The sequence below is a fragment of the Pelodiscus sinensis genome, chromosome 1 (genome assembly GCF_049634645.1).
Source record: "Pelodiscus sinensis isolate JC-2024 chromosome 1, ASM4963464v1, whole genome shotgun sequence".
Classification (NCBI taxonomy): Eukaryota; Metazoa; Chordata; order Testudines; family Trionychidae; genus Pelodiscus; species Pelodiscus sinensis.
The window spans coordinates 184872329-184888060 of record NC_134711.1 but is presented as its reverse complement, the minus strand read 5'-3'; the positions used below and the strand labels follow the sequence as shown (position 1 = coordinate 184888060).

Here is a 15732-nt window from a genome sequence, read left to right as displayed (position 1 = left end):
CAGCTGCTGGTGGTGATCTGCCTGGGCTCGCCCTGCAGGGAGTGTTAAAGCTCTGTGCTCCACTGTAACATTAACGTGCCTTGTATGCCACAGAAGCTAAATGGGGCGGGGGGCGCGGGAGGTGCAATGGACAGGCAATTCCCAGCTTGGGGGATGTAGCCAGTCTGCTCCCTTTGCACCATAGGAGTGACACACACTGTATGCAGTCCACAGAGTATCTGGCCAGATATTCCAGGTACAACTGTTCTTAATTTTTATAAAGAGAGATTATAAACTCATTGCTTTGTGATGACAAGTCAGTGGTTTGCAGTCTGAAATTGCATTCGCCATTTTTGAGCACATTGTGATTCTTTACTACGGAAGTGTTTGGATATATTTGTCAGGGCAGGCTCATGGAGACCCAAAAGCTATGGTGGAACAATGGCATTCATCCCATTATGACACTGGGCAAAAAGCACTGTAACAGAGGGGCTGACATGCTCCTCTGACTTAGGCTTGTTTGGCAAATCACAGGCCATGAAGGGTGATTCTGAGAGGTTATGACCATATTTTTCTGCTGTGATTTTTTTAAATTGTTTTGCATTATGTTTAGTATTTCTATGACTTTTGCTTTTTGAGGTAGAGGATGGAACAATCAGTCCCTTCACTGAGGTACACAAGAAGGAATATGCAAGTATGAAAGGGCTCATAGGAGAGATCAACAACCATGTTGAAGAGGTGGTTTTGGCTGAGAAAGATTAGCAAGAGCTGCCAAGTAAAGGCATTTGTCATGGTGCTTGACTAGCCAAAGTGTTAGTCCGCATTCCTGTGAAGCTCACATTTTCTTCTCTTCCTTCCTTCAGTTCACATCCTTCCTCACAAAAATAACTGTCTTTATGCGATTAAGGAATGCAACAGGTATGTGACTAGGCTACTAAAGCAAGAAAACACCTCAGTGTGCTAAACACTGCAGAATTCTCAAATAATGAAATATTTCTTTTCTACTTTCCCATATACATCATGCTAATCCCAGTTCATCCTTTCCATGATGCATGGCTCAGATATGCACATCAAATGCATTTCTTCCAAAAGCCTGCATGTTCTTAATGCTTTATTATAGCATTTTCATCAGTCTATCCCAAAGCACTTTATGAAGGAGATCAGTAACATTATCTCCATTTCACAGGTCACTTTCCCCTCAGGGGAAACTGAGGGGAAAGTGACTTGGCCAAGTTCATCCACCAGACCTGTGCCAATGCTAGAGTCCAGGTCTCCTGAGCCCCGGCATAGTGTTCTATCTACTAGGCTACACTGCCTCCTAGATCTGTGGTAGGCAAACTCTGAGCCATGGGCCAGATGGCCCACCATTGTAATCCACTGTTGGGCCACAAGACATTTTGCTGACCTTGACCATATGCGGGCACAGCTCCTCCTGAAGCTCCACGTGGCTGTGGTTCACCATTCCTGGCCAATGAGATCTGCAGAAAGTGGTATAGGCCACTGTGCTGGTCACGCGTTCCATTAGCCGAGAATGATGAGCCACAACCCCTGGGAGCTGAGGGGTGCCGTGCCCATGGATGATCAACATCAACAAAATGTCTTGAGGCCCAACAGCAGGTTACCTTGGTCGGCCGCAGGTTGCCCACTACTGTCCCAGATTGTTCCAGTTTCTTGAGGGCCCAATCAAGCTGGGGAACACTCATGCAAGGTAGTGAGCTCACTGAATGCCCATTGATGTTGATGGGTGTTGAAGATGCTCTGGACCTTGCAGGATTGAGCCCTAAACTGAACATGTTATTTTTTAATTGATGCTAAGACATATGCATGGCTTTTGCTTGGTGTCGTTTTTATTTTGTTTTATTAAGAGCAAACACCTACAAGAGACCCAATACCACAGTGCTAATCAACGGTTCTGACTTTATAAAGCCATGATTGGCTTTGATTTCATCTAGTAATTGCCAGAGAAGTGAATGTGGTGATGTTTACCCCAAAGAGTTACAGAGAAAGTAAAGCCACACAAGTATTATGTTTTCTCTTGTGGGAAAGCAGAAGCCACGTATACCACTAATCCCACCACAATCGTTCCCCCGGTTGCTGGTGATAGGCCAGGATGGAGGTTAGCTGGGTACTCTGTTAGGCTGCAGATATTACCAACTGACCTCATTTTTATGACAATATTTCAGCATTTAAATATATCAGATTTAAGTTGTCTGTCTCTTTGTATGTCTTTCCCTGAGTCCTTCAGAGCAGCAGAGAGTTGCAGCGCTCTCTGGAAAAAGCTCTTGGAAATAGTGTTGCTATTGCAAACTTTTTTCTGGGGTGAAACCTGGTATTAAAGGGCATAGTTAGGGAATGATTTTTTTTCCTTGGAAAAATGTAGCACTGGACAGTTTAAAAATGCATCCAATGAATAGAGAAAATTCTGCTTTGATTTCTACTCTGTTTCACTGGTTTTCTCTAGGGGATACAAATATATGTATTTTTTTATTCCTTTTGCTAAAAACAAATCCAATGATCAAGGCAGGGAGAAAGAAAACTCTACAAGAATAGATATACACATGTCCAAAAAACCAAGTATGCTTATATAGCAGCTTTCTTTTAACCTCACCGTGTTCAGTCTTCAGTTTTGTTTCAGATAAAAGTTTGGACAATTATTTAATTTGTTCAAATATTTTTGAGGTTCTCTAACCAAGCTGCATGCAACATCCTCCATCCTCAAGGTTCTTTCCTGACAGCCTTCTATCCTAGTCCATTCCCCACCAGCTTCTACCTCTCTTGAATATGCATGGGCTTTCCTTTACCTTACAGGCATTTTGAGATACAAGGGTTCAAATCCAACTCTCCTTTCCCCTCTGAAACGTTATGGAGTTCAGACTCAGAGAAACGCTGGTGAGTATACCCCAAACATCTATTAATAGCTTTTAAAATTGATTGTATGGTGGTTTGCTGTCTATTCTCTACTATTTAATTTGCCATACAAATGTCTTTTTTCTGATAAGGTATGTTTCTGCTCAGACAGCCACAAAACTATATTTGTTAACTTTAGTTACAGTGGAGAACTTAAGTAGCAAGTATCAGCATTACCTCTTTCTTGTGCTGCTGGCCTCAGAGTATTTTACTTTCTTAACATAAACCTTTACTGAAGACCGCTTGTATTAATGACCAGCCTGACCGAGCCTTCTGCAGGGATTTCAGTAAAGTCAGAGCTATAATCTTTTCTAGGGAATTTCTAAAAGGGTCTTTTGAGGCAATTTCAAACAGTCCCTTCGAATATGACCAATGTTTAATTGAATTGGCCCAGAGTGATTTAGCTACTTTTCAAATCGGGAAGTGTGGACTGTTCCCTAGCCCTCATCCTCACTTCTGTCTTTGTGGTGTGCCGCAGTGGGCTGTTTTGAGTATTTTGAGCTACACTGTAAACATGTAGAACTCTGTGCTGGCTCACAGGACTTTCACTGCCGCCGTCTGTACGTTTCTCTTGGCACGGTTGAGGGAAGTGGTTTTTTCTATGCGTTCACATATAACAGGTGAAAAAATAGGTATCACAAGGCTAGTTTTGAGAATCTTCAACCACAATAAGTGAACTCCTAAAAAGCAGCTGCGTATGGCATGAATGCAGGTGTACTGGCTTTCATTGCAAGGATGTGATGCACAGTCTCTGTATTACACATTCCTTCCAAGGTCCGCTTGTGCATCTGGTATGGAACAATTTGTAATTTCCATAATTTTAAAGAGATATCACCTTTAATATCTATAAAGGTTGAACAATTAACCTTAAACAAAGGCACCTTCGCTCTTTTGTTCCCATAATGTAGCTGGCCTCGCTATGCTGGCCCTATAACAACAAATTTACCATATTTTGTAGACTAGAAATGGCTCTTGTCCTAACTTACAAGGCCTGTTTGCTGTAAGAACAACGTGTTAATATATAATTCATTCTGTGGTGTTACATGGATGATATATGAGGTTGATGTGGATCCTTTAGCCATGGATCTGTATTTGATCTTCAGGCCCAGCCTTTAAGTATAGATGCTTCAACAAGCTGCTCAAATTCTGCATTAGGATGGTCAAATCAATAACTCATTGCAGCGGGGCTCACAGCCACCATGGGCCCAGGGGCAAGGAGTGGGGGAGCTGGCTCCGCATCCCCAGAAGTGGTGGCATTTTGGGCAAAAGAGGCAAGGCCTCAGGCATTTGGCCCTGAGCGCCACACTGAGCACAGCAACTGAGCCCTTCCTCCAGCCCACAAAGCCATGTGGATCGTTGCCCCCTTGGCAATTCAAAGGGGCCCAGGACTCTGCCCGCCACCGATGCCACAGTAGCAGTAGTGGTGGCCAAAAACTCGGGCCCCTTTGAAACACGAGGCCCCGGGGAAATCGCCCTTTGCTTCCTCCCTCTCTCCTCCCCCTGGCAGCAGGCCTGCCTCACCTGGTCAAAAGAAGGAGCTATAGAGCATGGCTGAGGCAGCTTCAGAAGTAATTGTGGAGATGGGCTGGCCCAGAGGGAAAGAGGCAATGGGAGATTCCTTTGGAGGGTTCAGGGATGAGCAGCTGAAGGGATCATCTGGAAGGGCTTCCATGCAGAAGAGAGAGAAGGGATAGGGAACTGTCAAAGGGCAGAGAAGTGATAGTGGAATGTAACAGATAAAGAATGTCTTGAAGGAGATAAATGATTGCAGAATGGAAAACTAAGGAAGCACTGGGGCTGACATGATTGAAACATTCTGTCAGGAGTTTCCTCTCCTTCTAGATCTGTTGCCACAAGGAAAGATTGGTCTGGTCTCTGAATACCTGAGTATGGGAGACCCCTCAAAAACAAAGAGTCATAAAACTGGAAGGGACCTCGAGAGGTCATCAAGTCCAGTCCCCTGTGCTCACGGCAGGACCAAGACCCAGCTAGACCATCACTGATAGATGTCTGTCTAACCTGCTCTTAAAAATCTCCAGTAATGGAGATTTCACAACCTCCCTAAGCAAGTTATTCAGTGTTGAAACACCTTGATAGTTAGGAAAAATTTTCCTAATGTCCAACCTAAACCTTCCTTGTTGTAATTTATGCCCATTGCATTTTTTACTATCATCGGACATTAAGGAGGATAAATTTCTCCCACCTCCTTGTAACCTTTTAGGTACTTGAAAGATCTTATCATGTCACCTCACAGTCTTCTCTTTTCCAGACTAAACAAATCCACTTCTTTCAATCTTCCTCATAGGTCATGTTTTCTAGACTTTTAATCATTTTTGTTGCTCTTCTTGGGACTTCATCCAGTTTGTCCACATCTTTACTCTGCAGTGATTTGCATGTATTGTGCTCAATAGTGTTCAATAGTGTTCAATACTCTAATGTGCTGGTAACTACAGCTTTGACAACATCATTGTTACAAGCTCAAAAAGAGGGTATCGCTTTAGTTCCGTTTCCCTACAGGATAGCAAAGTTCAGACCAAATGAATTTATCCTTGCTTTGTAACCACTTTTAGTAAAAGTTTGCATCACTGATGCCCAAAATGGTTCTTGTTCCTATAAAGGCCTGGAGTAATTTTCACCCTGTATCTAGGATGCATCTGCAGAATAAACTAGTGAAACCGATGAATTTAAAGCAGAAGTTTTTCTATCTCATTAGTCTTCAATCACACCAGCAGATACAAAAAACCTTGTACAGTTATTTGCAAAATATGCAAGGAAATACAACACCATTATATCTGAACCTGATGTTAGATAAAGGGGATTATGTCAACAGATCATATTTACTTTAGTCACACAAAAAACAGTAATTCAAAGTTTGTTCCTGGCCATCTACATTTTAATCCAATAGCACCTGCCATCGGACATCCAATAACCTACTCTTTAATTCAGAAGAAAACATACAAAAGAGAGTCTGCAGCGTGACTCATATTACAAGCCAGCTGCTTTCCAGAATCCGTTAGGCTTCTAAAGTATAGGGTCCAGATCTCTCTTGTGGCTTTCTATACACTTTATTTAAAGACAGGAAAAAAACATAGTACACACAAAAGCTCAGGAAGCAGGCCAAGAAGAATGCCTAGACTTTGATTTGATACATCTTAGTAATTGGTATTAGCAAGAGACCTTAAATTGTATACTATATTTCATCACAATAAAGGCTCAAGCTTCCACAGGGCAGAGTCCACTATTGATGATGTAACTTGAAAGATGAAACACAATGTTTGGGATAGTTAAAGAGATGGACTGGGATTTTCAAAAGATCCCAAGGGCATTAGGTAATGGGGTTAGACTCATAACTCCCTTAGGATCCTTTTAAAAATCCTGGTCAGAGACACCAGGATCCTTGCATAGATAAAACTCAATACCCCTCTCAATCAGCCAACGAACATGCCCACTGATGTCAAGTGTGGAAACATTACACAATACCAGAGATTCAATTTTATTTCTTGCTTTGCCAGTCTATAATTTTTCCCAAAATTAAGGAAGATTTGAAAAATTAGTGTTAGTAAAAGAACTGAAACTTGAAAAAAATGAGAGAAAAAGACCCTGGATATCATCCATGTTATTGCACTCAGCAGCTAAAGGGGAAAAATTGGAACTTAAAGGAGTGGAACCTAAATATTAGAATTTGTTAAAAAAAATATATAGTGATTAACAAAAAGTTCTGTATCAGACCCTTTCAGAATTTTCATGAAACTGTTTTTCTATCTTTCTATAAGTTCTAATCCCAAAGAAATATTGATCAAAGATTTTTTTTCAGAAGAGGGAAAAGATGTTAATCTTCTAGTAAATTGTTGTGATCAACTGATTGCCTCTAAAAGAGAAGAAAAAAATTGCTTCACGTCCAGGGTGACTGAAACCTGCCACTGAAAACAGACAATTTAAATTCGCAAATGATGACTCTCAAGCATATACCTATTTTTAGTATAACCACTATTCCAGCCTTCAGTGCAATTAGCATAATTGAATATAGAGTAGCTCTAAACGGAATGGTTTTCCAGGACAAAGCTGGGGTCAGTGTCAGGACATCACAATCTGTGCAAAAGGAAATAAAAATCAATTAGTTTTCAGTCAATGTAACAGGTAGACAGATCACAACTATTCATTAAGACTTTAAAAGCTCATCAGCGCAATAAGAACAATGAGGAATCCTGAGGCACTGCAGAGAATAACAGATTTATTAGGGCATACGCTTTTGTAAGTGAAGTGGGTTTTATCCACAGAAGCGTATGCCCTAATAAATCTGTTAGTCTCTAAGGGCACGTCTGCACAGCAGGGCTAAAGTCGAATTAAGCTATGCAATTTCAGCTATGTCAACTGCTTACTTTGAAATAGCTTGACCCAGTTTTTGGCTCTGTCTACACAGCGGGAAGTCAAAGAAAGAACATTCTCCCTTTGAGTTCCCTTACTCCTCATGAAATAAGGGTTACCATGAGTTGTAGTAAGATGTCCTCCAGGTCGACATTACTTTGAAATAAAGACGTGTAGTGTAGACACACACTATGTTATTTCGGAATAACGTTAGTTATTCCAAACTAACGCTGCTATGTAGACATACCCTAAGGTGCAACAGGACTCCTCATTGCTTTTGCAGATACATAGCTAACACCGCTACCCCTCTGAGACCTTTAGCACAGTAAGTGTATGTCAACACTGCAATTAGATACCCGTGCTTGGCCCATAACAGTTGATTCAGGATAAGTGGCTGGGGCTAACGGGCTATTTCAACTGCTGTGCACATGTTCATGCTCAGGCTGCAGCCCCAGTTCTGTTATCATCCCAGCTTGCAGGGTCCTAGAAGGCAGGCTGCAGCCTGACCCCGAATACCTACATTGCAGTTAAGCAGCCTGTTAGCCTGAGCCCTGCCCACAAGAGACAGCAAGAGACAGCTAGCACAGGCCAGTCATGAGTGTCTAATTGCAGTGTGTAGACATATCCTAAGTTCCTAACAAAGCTGCCAAATCATTTTGCCCTGAAATACATTTATTCAAACTTTTTATTTATTTGTGGTAAACACGCTTAAAATATATTTTCAGTGGGCCAATGCTTAAGAATTAACGGTCATAACTTTCACACTCCCGTCTTTCCCTAGGGCATTTAAGGGCCTGAACCAAAGCCCATAGACTTCAGTGGGATCTGGTCAGGCCCTACATTGGAGTATAAGACAGCAGCTGTGTGTAAAGCCTTTCTGATTCATGCTTGTAGTTCCAATATATTTATCCCAGCATTTTTCCCTTGAAGTGCTGACTGTTAAAAATATGTTTGCTCTAGATTACTTTATACCACACTGCATTTTTATAAATAAAATTTTTTGAACAAACAAACATCACTATGGAAACAAATTAGACCCCCAGCCCAGTGAAACTGGCACAGGGTTAAAGAGATGCAATACTGTTTTCCCTCTCATAGATCAAATTTCCATTCGACGCTGTTCTAAATTCTGTAGGGCAAACAGTAAAACCACTGATAATTGCCTGTTATTCAAGGCACACACGACTGGCTTTCTTTCCAAAAGCCTTGCATCTGCCTCTCAATTACAATCATGAGACTTTTTTTTTTTTTTGGACCAATGGCTCTTTTTATGTATGATCCTGTTAGGATATCTTAACATAGTGTAATTTTATCTTTCACACCAAACCTGCCATATTCAAAGCCGTTGATTACCATGCTGAAATCACTGTGGTCTTATTCATTTGATCTGGCAGCACACACTCACTTTTTCTAGCACGTGCTAATTATGTTATTACTTTGTCAAGAACAGTTAAGAGGATAGAGTCTATGCGATGCCTCCTCAGAGACACAATGGAGAAGGTGTTGTCCAGGCAAAATGATGTCAGAGGTGACTTTAAACCTCCTATCTGCTGCACAGAACCTGTCTGTGCTGGAGACCCGTGCAGCCTCTAGCATAAATTAGAGCATCCCCAGGAGCTGTTCTGATTCATGTCAGCCTCCTTATGGATGGAAATGGTCTGTTCCACAACCAAGATTAGCCATAGCACAAAGTGCTGGAAGTGAGAATGGCCAATCTGTCCTGTGTTGTGAGGTAATACAGCACAGAGGTGTATGTATCTACACAGCCCCTGTGCCAAGGGATTTCCTCCTCCCTCCCCAGATACTTACCACAGACAGCTCAGTGGAACAAAGAATTTGGCCTACTATCTATGACATCCCAACCAAAACTAGGGCTTCACTGGATTAGACACTTTTAATAAGAGAGAGACTCTGCCTCACAGAGCTTACAATCTGAATCGGCAAAACAGACGAAAGGTTGCAAAAGGGAGTGGTGTTACCTCAGTTTTTCAGACAAAGGGAACTGAGGTACAGAGGGAATACATGGCTTGCACTAGGTCACACAGGAAGTCTATGGCAGCACAGAAAATTGTACCAGGGTCTTCTGAGTCTCAGCCCTGCAACTGAATTATAAAACCATTCTTTCCTTCAAAAGTATTATACTTTCCGGTGTTTCTACCTCCCCACCCCACTCCCCCAGTGAGCAGATGAAGTATATATAATGGTCTCAATATATGGTCTGGATGGCAACCCTTATTATCAAAATTCTCAAGAGATGTTAGTTGTTTGGTTTGACCAAGACTCACGTGGTGGCTGTTAACTCAGGCTTGTCACATTTTCTTAGCTGTCTGGAAACTCAGCGCCAAACTCATATGCAGTGATCTGACCATCACCATCCTACAGCCTAGGCAAGATAGCTTCCCAATGTATGTTCTCAATAGTTTTCTCCTGTTTCAGATGACTCAAGAAATGGCTCTTCTTTCCATTTCCCTTGGGAGCCTATTCGTAGAGCACTGTGCAGATACAAAACAGTGTATCTGCATCCACATCTGTATCTGTGAAAATGAGCCATGAATATTAAGCAGATATAAAGCGGATACCCATGGATATGAAGAAGATATCTGCAGATTTGCAGGGCTCTCCTTATTCTGTAGCCTAAATTAGACTACACCATTGACAAATTTTCTACACTTTCTCACCCTCAGTTTCATCCCTAATGATGGTTTCCATCAGAAATACCATTATTGGACTGGGGGAAGCAGGCATTAGAGTTGGCAGAACTTATATCAGCATGCTCATTGACAGAAAATCTAACTGCGTTTGGAAACATAGGTGTGCAACTTGGATGCAGTTTTACATCCTGGGCTTTGATTAAGAGGTGGGCAACTAGAAAAAAACAAGCACATCCAGGATGCTCTCCAGCCACTTGGCCGCATGCTTCCTTAGGAATCATGGTAGCAGCATTTAGTTGGCCTCTAGCATTGTGCTGAGTGGTGAAGCAGTTCACAGGAGGAATTAACACGATCAGAATTTCTGCTAGAAAATCTGGTCTGGTGTAACATGAGGGTGAAGATTCTCTCCAGCTTTTCCCCATATATATGCACAGAACTCCAACCAAGAAGGGGCACATGTGTAGGATTGGACAAAGCCACTGTTGTCGTTCCACAACTTCATCCACTTTCTCACTGGCTTTTTCCTTCTCCTTACCTAGGCAAAAAGAAACCATTTCAGGCCCAGAGTGTGAATCACCCTTCTCCTGACCCTTTCTTCCATGAAAAAAGTCTATCATTCTGCACTATGTGAATCAGAGTTTCACATTCTATTGTATGAAAAAGCTGGTTTAGATAATTTTTAAAGATGTCTAAAACATATTAGTTACAATTTTCTATTTCTGCACATTTCTACTGCTACCTTTGTAGTATAAAAGACCCTGAATTTGCCAGAGAGAGATGGAAAAATAATGCTTCAAGGAACAGTTTCTGGGATTTTTTTTTTAATCTAAATTAGCGTTCCTGCAAGTTGTGTGTCATGCACAGAAGACATAATGGTGTGGCGTAAAGATGTTATTGGCACTCATGTGAGATGACCTCAGCCATGGTTTAGCTTCTTGTGAGTTATGTGCCCTTTTTAAACTCATTTGTGTGTAATTAGGTTTTGCTGTGTAGATAGTATGTAATTCCCACACATATCTCACAGTGTGCATAAAATAAACCTCTATATCTGAAATTTGAGGCTCGGGGCCTGCTTTTGGCATGTGTACATCTGTAAATAGTACAATCTGTAAAATACAGTGTATATACATGCAGAGATCATGCAGAGATTACTCAGGTCTGCGTCCATTTCCTTGAATGGACTTATTTCTAAACTACAAAAGTTTGAGAGGAGAATAAGGCCCATTCTTCATAAAGAGAGTGTGTGTGTGTGTGCATGCACCTGCATGTATATGTATTCCTGACCTTATCTATTTGTCAGTGAAATGGGACCAACATGGCAGAAAGCATGAGAAACAGTCCAGTGCTCAATATAAAAGGTGTGGAAGGTCATCCTGATATCGCTGAAAATATCAGTAGTAAAATACTAGACTAAATGGGTTTTCAGCATAATTTATAACTAATGGTATTGAGAGCATGGAGGAGTTTTCCCTTTCAGGAACCTTACAAAATGGGAATTGCCATAGCCAAAAGTTGAAAGATGAAAATTCTGCATTGGAGTTACATTAAGGCAGCTTTGTAATGGAGTGGGGATAAATTGAGAATGTGGAACAGTTTTTTCATGCTGCTTGGTGAGTTGCAGGCAGTACACCAAGAGCAGGGCAGTGACATTTTCCTTGGACTTTAATTAAGCAAGTTGCTTTGCCTACTGGGCCTAAGAAAAGATTTGTATCATTAGAAGCACTGGGATTAAATTGCACTGTAACTTCATTTCTGAAAGTGCTACCAGCTTGGACGCAGGACTTCAGAGCTAGATGTCAAAACACAGCTGTACAACATATTTGAGGATACCCGTGTATCTATAAAATACCCACCGGTTCCAGGCTGTGGGTTGGAAAGGAATTGCTATAATTCGGGGATGAGGGGGATCTTATACGGTAAAGATGGTATAAATAATGACTGCTTAATGTAAAATAAGTAAACCAATGAATATTTGTAAAAGTTGGCTGTTTTATGTGCAGACTAATTAAATTACTTGGAGAAGAAAAAAAAGAACAGTTTGATCTGAATTCAATTTGACTTAAGTCTGGAACCAAAAATGTGGTGCTTTGAAGGACAGAATAGGCAGTTTCCTGAGTCATAAATTGAGTCACACAGACCCCTAATGGTGTTTCCAGGACTGCAGACAAGCTCTTGCTCAGAGACAAAAGGTAGAAAACTTTTGAAAATAAATTGGATTTGCAGCAGATTTCCAGGAGGATTTGTAATGTCTTCTGAGAGTCATCTCCAACGCACATACACTACCTCCCTGAGGGCATGTCTATACCTATCCACAGATCAACGCTCCAGAGGTTGATCTTCTGGCGTTCAATTTAGCGGTTCTAGTATAGACCCATAAATCAAATGATAAGAGTACTCTTTTTCAATGCTGGTATTTCTCCTTTTTCAAGGAGTAAAGGCATTTGCTTCCGCCAACCTCCCACTGTCTGGACACCGCTCAGGTTTGGCTTATGGTAAGCTGACTCCAGATACACATTTTGCATAGCTGGAGTTGTGTACCTTAAGCTAACCTCCCTTGTCTAGTGTAGACCAGGCCTGAGAATGTGTGAGCCTGCATCTTTCCATGGGAGCTCTGGTGGGGATCAGAACTGAGAGCTACACAACAGCAGTTGTACATCTGGAGAACCCCAACAGAAGAGAACTTTACTGTAGATTTTCTGTCCTCTTAAAATGAAGGCCAGCCTGCAGGACTGGAAGGCTCAGAGAATTAGCCATTTCTATACAGACATGTACGTGGACTAGATGACCTCATTATGTCTTTGCCAGCCCTACATTTCTATGAATCTATAGGTCAGTACTATAAACCAGCAAATACATAAACCCCTACAAACTAATAAAGCTTTTTCTCCTATGGGCTGTGAAGGAAGAGGGAAAAAAGATGTTTATAGTCGTGTCATAAGTTCTCAGGAAACACTAGGATGCTACAACAATGAAGGTCAAGAAAGTATCTGCATAAATGAATATATTAATTATGGACATTTTAGCAATGCTGAAAGACCCCAGTCAGTTTTGGGGCTCCATTATTGTGGACACTGTACAACCAGAGAAAGAGACATTCTCTACTCCCAGAGACATAGATGGACTTCTCATCTGTAGGTCCAATTTAGCTCTCACCAGTAGTGACTGAAAGCTCTTAACCTCTGACAGGCCCATGAATAATGATGAGGAAGGAGTGGGTTGTCTGAGTCAGGTGTACATATTGGTACTAATTGGCACACTGGCTGGCAATCACAGCAGGGTGGGCTGCTGACTGTACATGCAGGCTGACCACCTTACAGCTGTTGGAGGTGATCCTCCCAAAAGGAGGATGGGGACACATTAGAGGAGTGGTGGGGAAAATCTGGCACCACTGCTGCCTGTTTTAATTTCCAGGGCTGTCCATGAGACACCTTTCACAAGCAAGAAATAGGGAGACACCTCAAAATACTATTTTATATGAATACTTTGGTACAAGTGCTTATGATTTCCTGTACCAACACTACAGCTGCATCTAGACTGGCATGATTTTGAGGAAATACTTTTAACGGAAAAGTTTTTCCATTAAAAGTATTTCCACAAAAGAACATCTAGATTGGCACGGATGCTTTTGCGCAAAAGCATCTGTGCCCAATATAGACGCACTTTTGCGCAAGAATGCTCCGATGGCCATTTTAGCCATTGGGCTTTCTTGCGCAAAAGATTAAGGTGTCTGTCTACACTGGCCCTCTTGCACAAGTATTCTTGTGCAAGAGGGCTTATTCCATGAGCGGGAGCGTCAAAATATTTGCGCAAGCACTGAATTCTTACATTAGAACGTCAGTGCTCTTGCGCAAATTCAAGCGGCCAGTGTAGACAGCTGGCAAGTTCTTGCGCAAAATCAGCCACTTTTGCACAAAATCTTGCCAGTCTAGACGCACCCTACAAGTATTCACACTAACATAGGAGCTTCCAAGCCACCTGATGAACAATAGGTTAAGTGATAGATAAAGACAAAAATCAAAATACCAAAAAGAATGCAAGAGGCAAATCTAAAGCAAGAAGTGTTCGAGAACACTAAAACACCCCCTTTCAAAAACAAATATTTAGTCACTACTCTGGATTGTAATTCCTTCCTCAACACTGTTGTTGCTCCTAAAATGATAGGAATGGTCTGTATACAACAGTAAATAATGCAGGTCCAGATTCTCCCTTCACTTACAACCAATGCAAACTCTTTGACAGCCTGTAGTGAATATTTGAAAGCACAACTGCAATACTGTTCTGTGTAGGATCTCGTGCATCTGTACCCTGGATATGTTCCCTAATGAGGAGTGAAGCTCAGTCATGTAGCTAAAGTGTAAAACTGGGAGCCTAGCAATATAGGCTCTATCTGTTGATACCTGTAGCCTGAATATTCCGAAATCTGTGTGAGCATCCACCTTAGCAGACCCTTGTGCGGCTCTTTTGATTCGATGCCTGGAAATAGAAATCCCACCATACTGTAAGGGGTTTCATGTTACTCTGTTGAATGATTACATCGTACTTTTTGGCATCTAAAATGAATAGGCTGCTTACACTGAACTGGCCTGTCATGAAGCTCATTTGAGTTTCCATGTGAAATTAGACTTTTAGACGGTAGCTCATTAAAATGAAGTCTGACAGCAGGATCCCAGGTGGAAGGAAAAGACCACAAGTCAGACTGAGAACAGGGGTAACTGGGTGGGTGAACCAAAACTTTGCTTTATTCTTGTTAAGGTGAGTCAGAGGCAGAGCTCCACTTCAACCCAGAAATCCCCCACAACAGATTCTGGAAGACCCCTTCGCTGCATGGCCTGGATTGTGCATTGGTGATCACGGACTCACACATGAAGCCAGTGGGACTGATCATGTGAGCCAGAGCTCACCAGTCTGAATTAGGGTTACACAGTCTAGCTAAATATTAGTTACTCCAAGACCAAGTTAAAAGAATGACTTGTCTGCCTCATCAATCTAGTAATCAACAGCTATCTCACATTCATATATATATTTATGCTAAATTGAAGGACATACTAGGTAAATTCATATATTAAGCATATAGGCTACAGATGGCTAAATCCTGCCCTCTGGTGTGCAAGATGAGGAAAGGGCGGGGGGGGGGGTGTCTCTACTTCCCATGCACTTAGATGCTCCATAGTATATACAAGTGCCCAGGCAGGTAGCATAGGGGGCAGTTATCACATCTGCAACACTACATGGTGTCTTATTAGGAGCTGCATCTAGTTTCTCAGCAGCTGGTGGCTGCTGTTCTGATTGAACCTTTACATGGAGATCATGCATATGCAAAAGCCAACAACAGAATTTCTACATCTACTGCTCCCATTCAGAGGAGCAGGAAACCACATGTGGTAGCACAGCCCAGCAAAGCTGACCAGCACCCCAGAGCATAGATGCCTTTTCTGCCAGATATGTGGCCAGAAGTGGCCTTGTATTCCTGCCCTATCTACACCCTCAAGCTGATGATTGCTCTACTTCAGTGAAGGAGCAGACTTCTTATGTCCTCTTTACTATTCTCTATGGTACAATACCCACATCTGCTGATAGGCATACTTTGCATTAGGTATGGAAGCACTTTGTTTCTGACCATCTCAGATCACTCAATACCCGAAACATTTCCCACGGTGAACCTTGAAAGAATCTTCTGAATCTTTTAAGAGGCTATTTCCACACATGCCACAAAATGGAAGCTGATTCTTTTTAATTAGCAATGAGCATTCCAAATCGGATCGGAATCATTTCTCCATCCATTTCCCCCCGAGCAAATGGGATGAACTGGAGTTCAGTGTCTGAGAAGTCA

General features: G+C 41.8%; 1 protein-coding gene across 5 annotated transcripts in view; it reads left to right on the top strand.

Annotated features, from left to right (window-relative positions):
• The window catches only part of RUNX1 (RUNX family transcription factor 1), a 249714-nt gene that overhangs the window by 46424 nt on the left and 187558 nt on the right, over positions 1–15732 (top strand). For 3 of the 5 annotated variants that reach the window (XM_075911479.1, XM_075911467.1, XM_075911486.1), the window contains one exon: positions 2788–2868. The exons of the other annotated variants lie outside the window; for them this stretch is intronic. In XM_075911479.1, coding sequence (XP_075767594.1) covers positions 2788–2868 — 81 coding nt within the window. The remainder of the gene's footprint in view (positions 1–2787; positions 2869–15732) is intronic. 5 annotated transcript variants of the gene reach the window in all.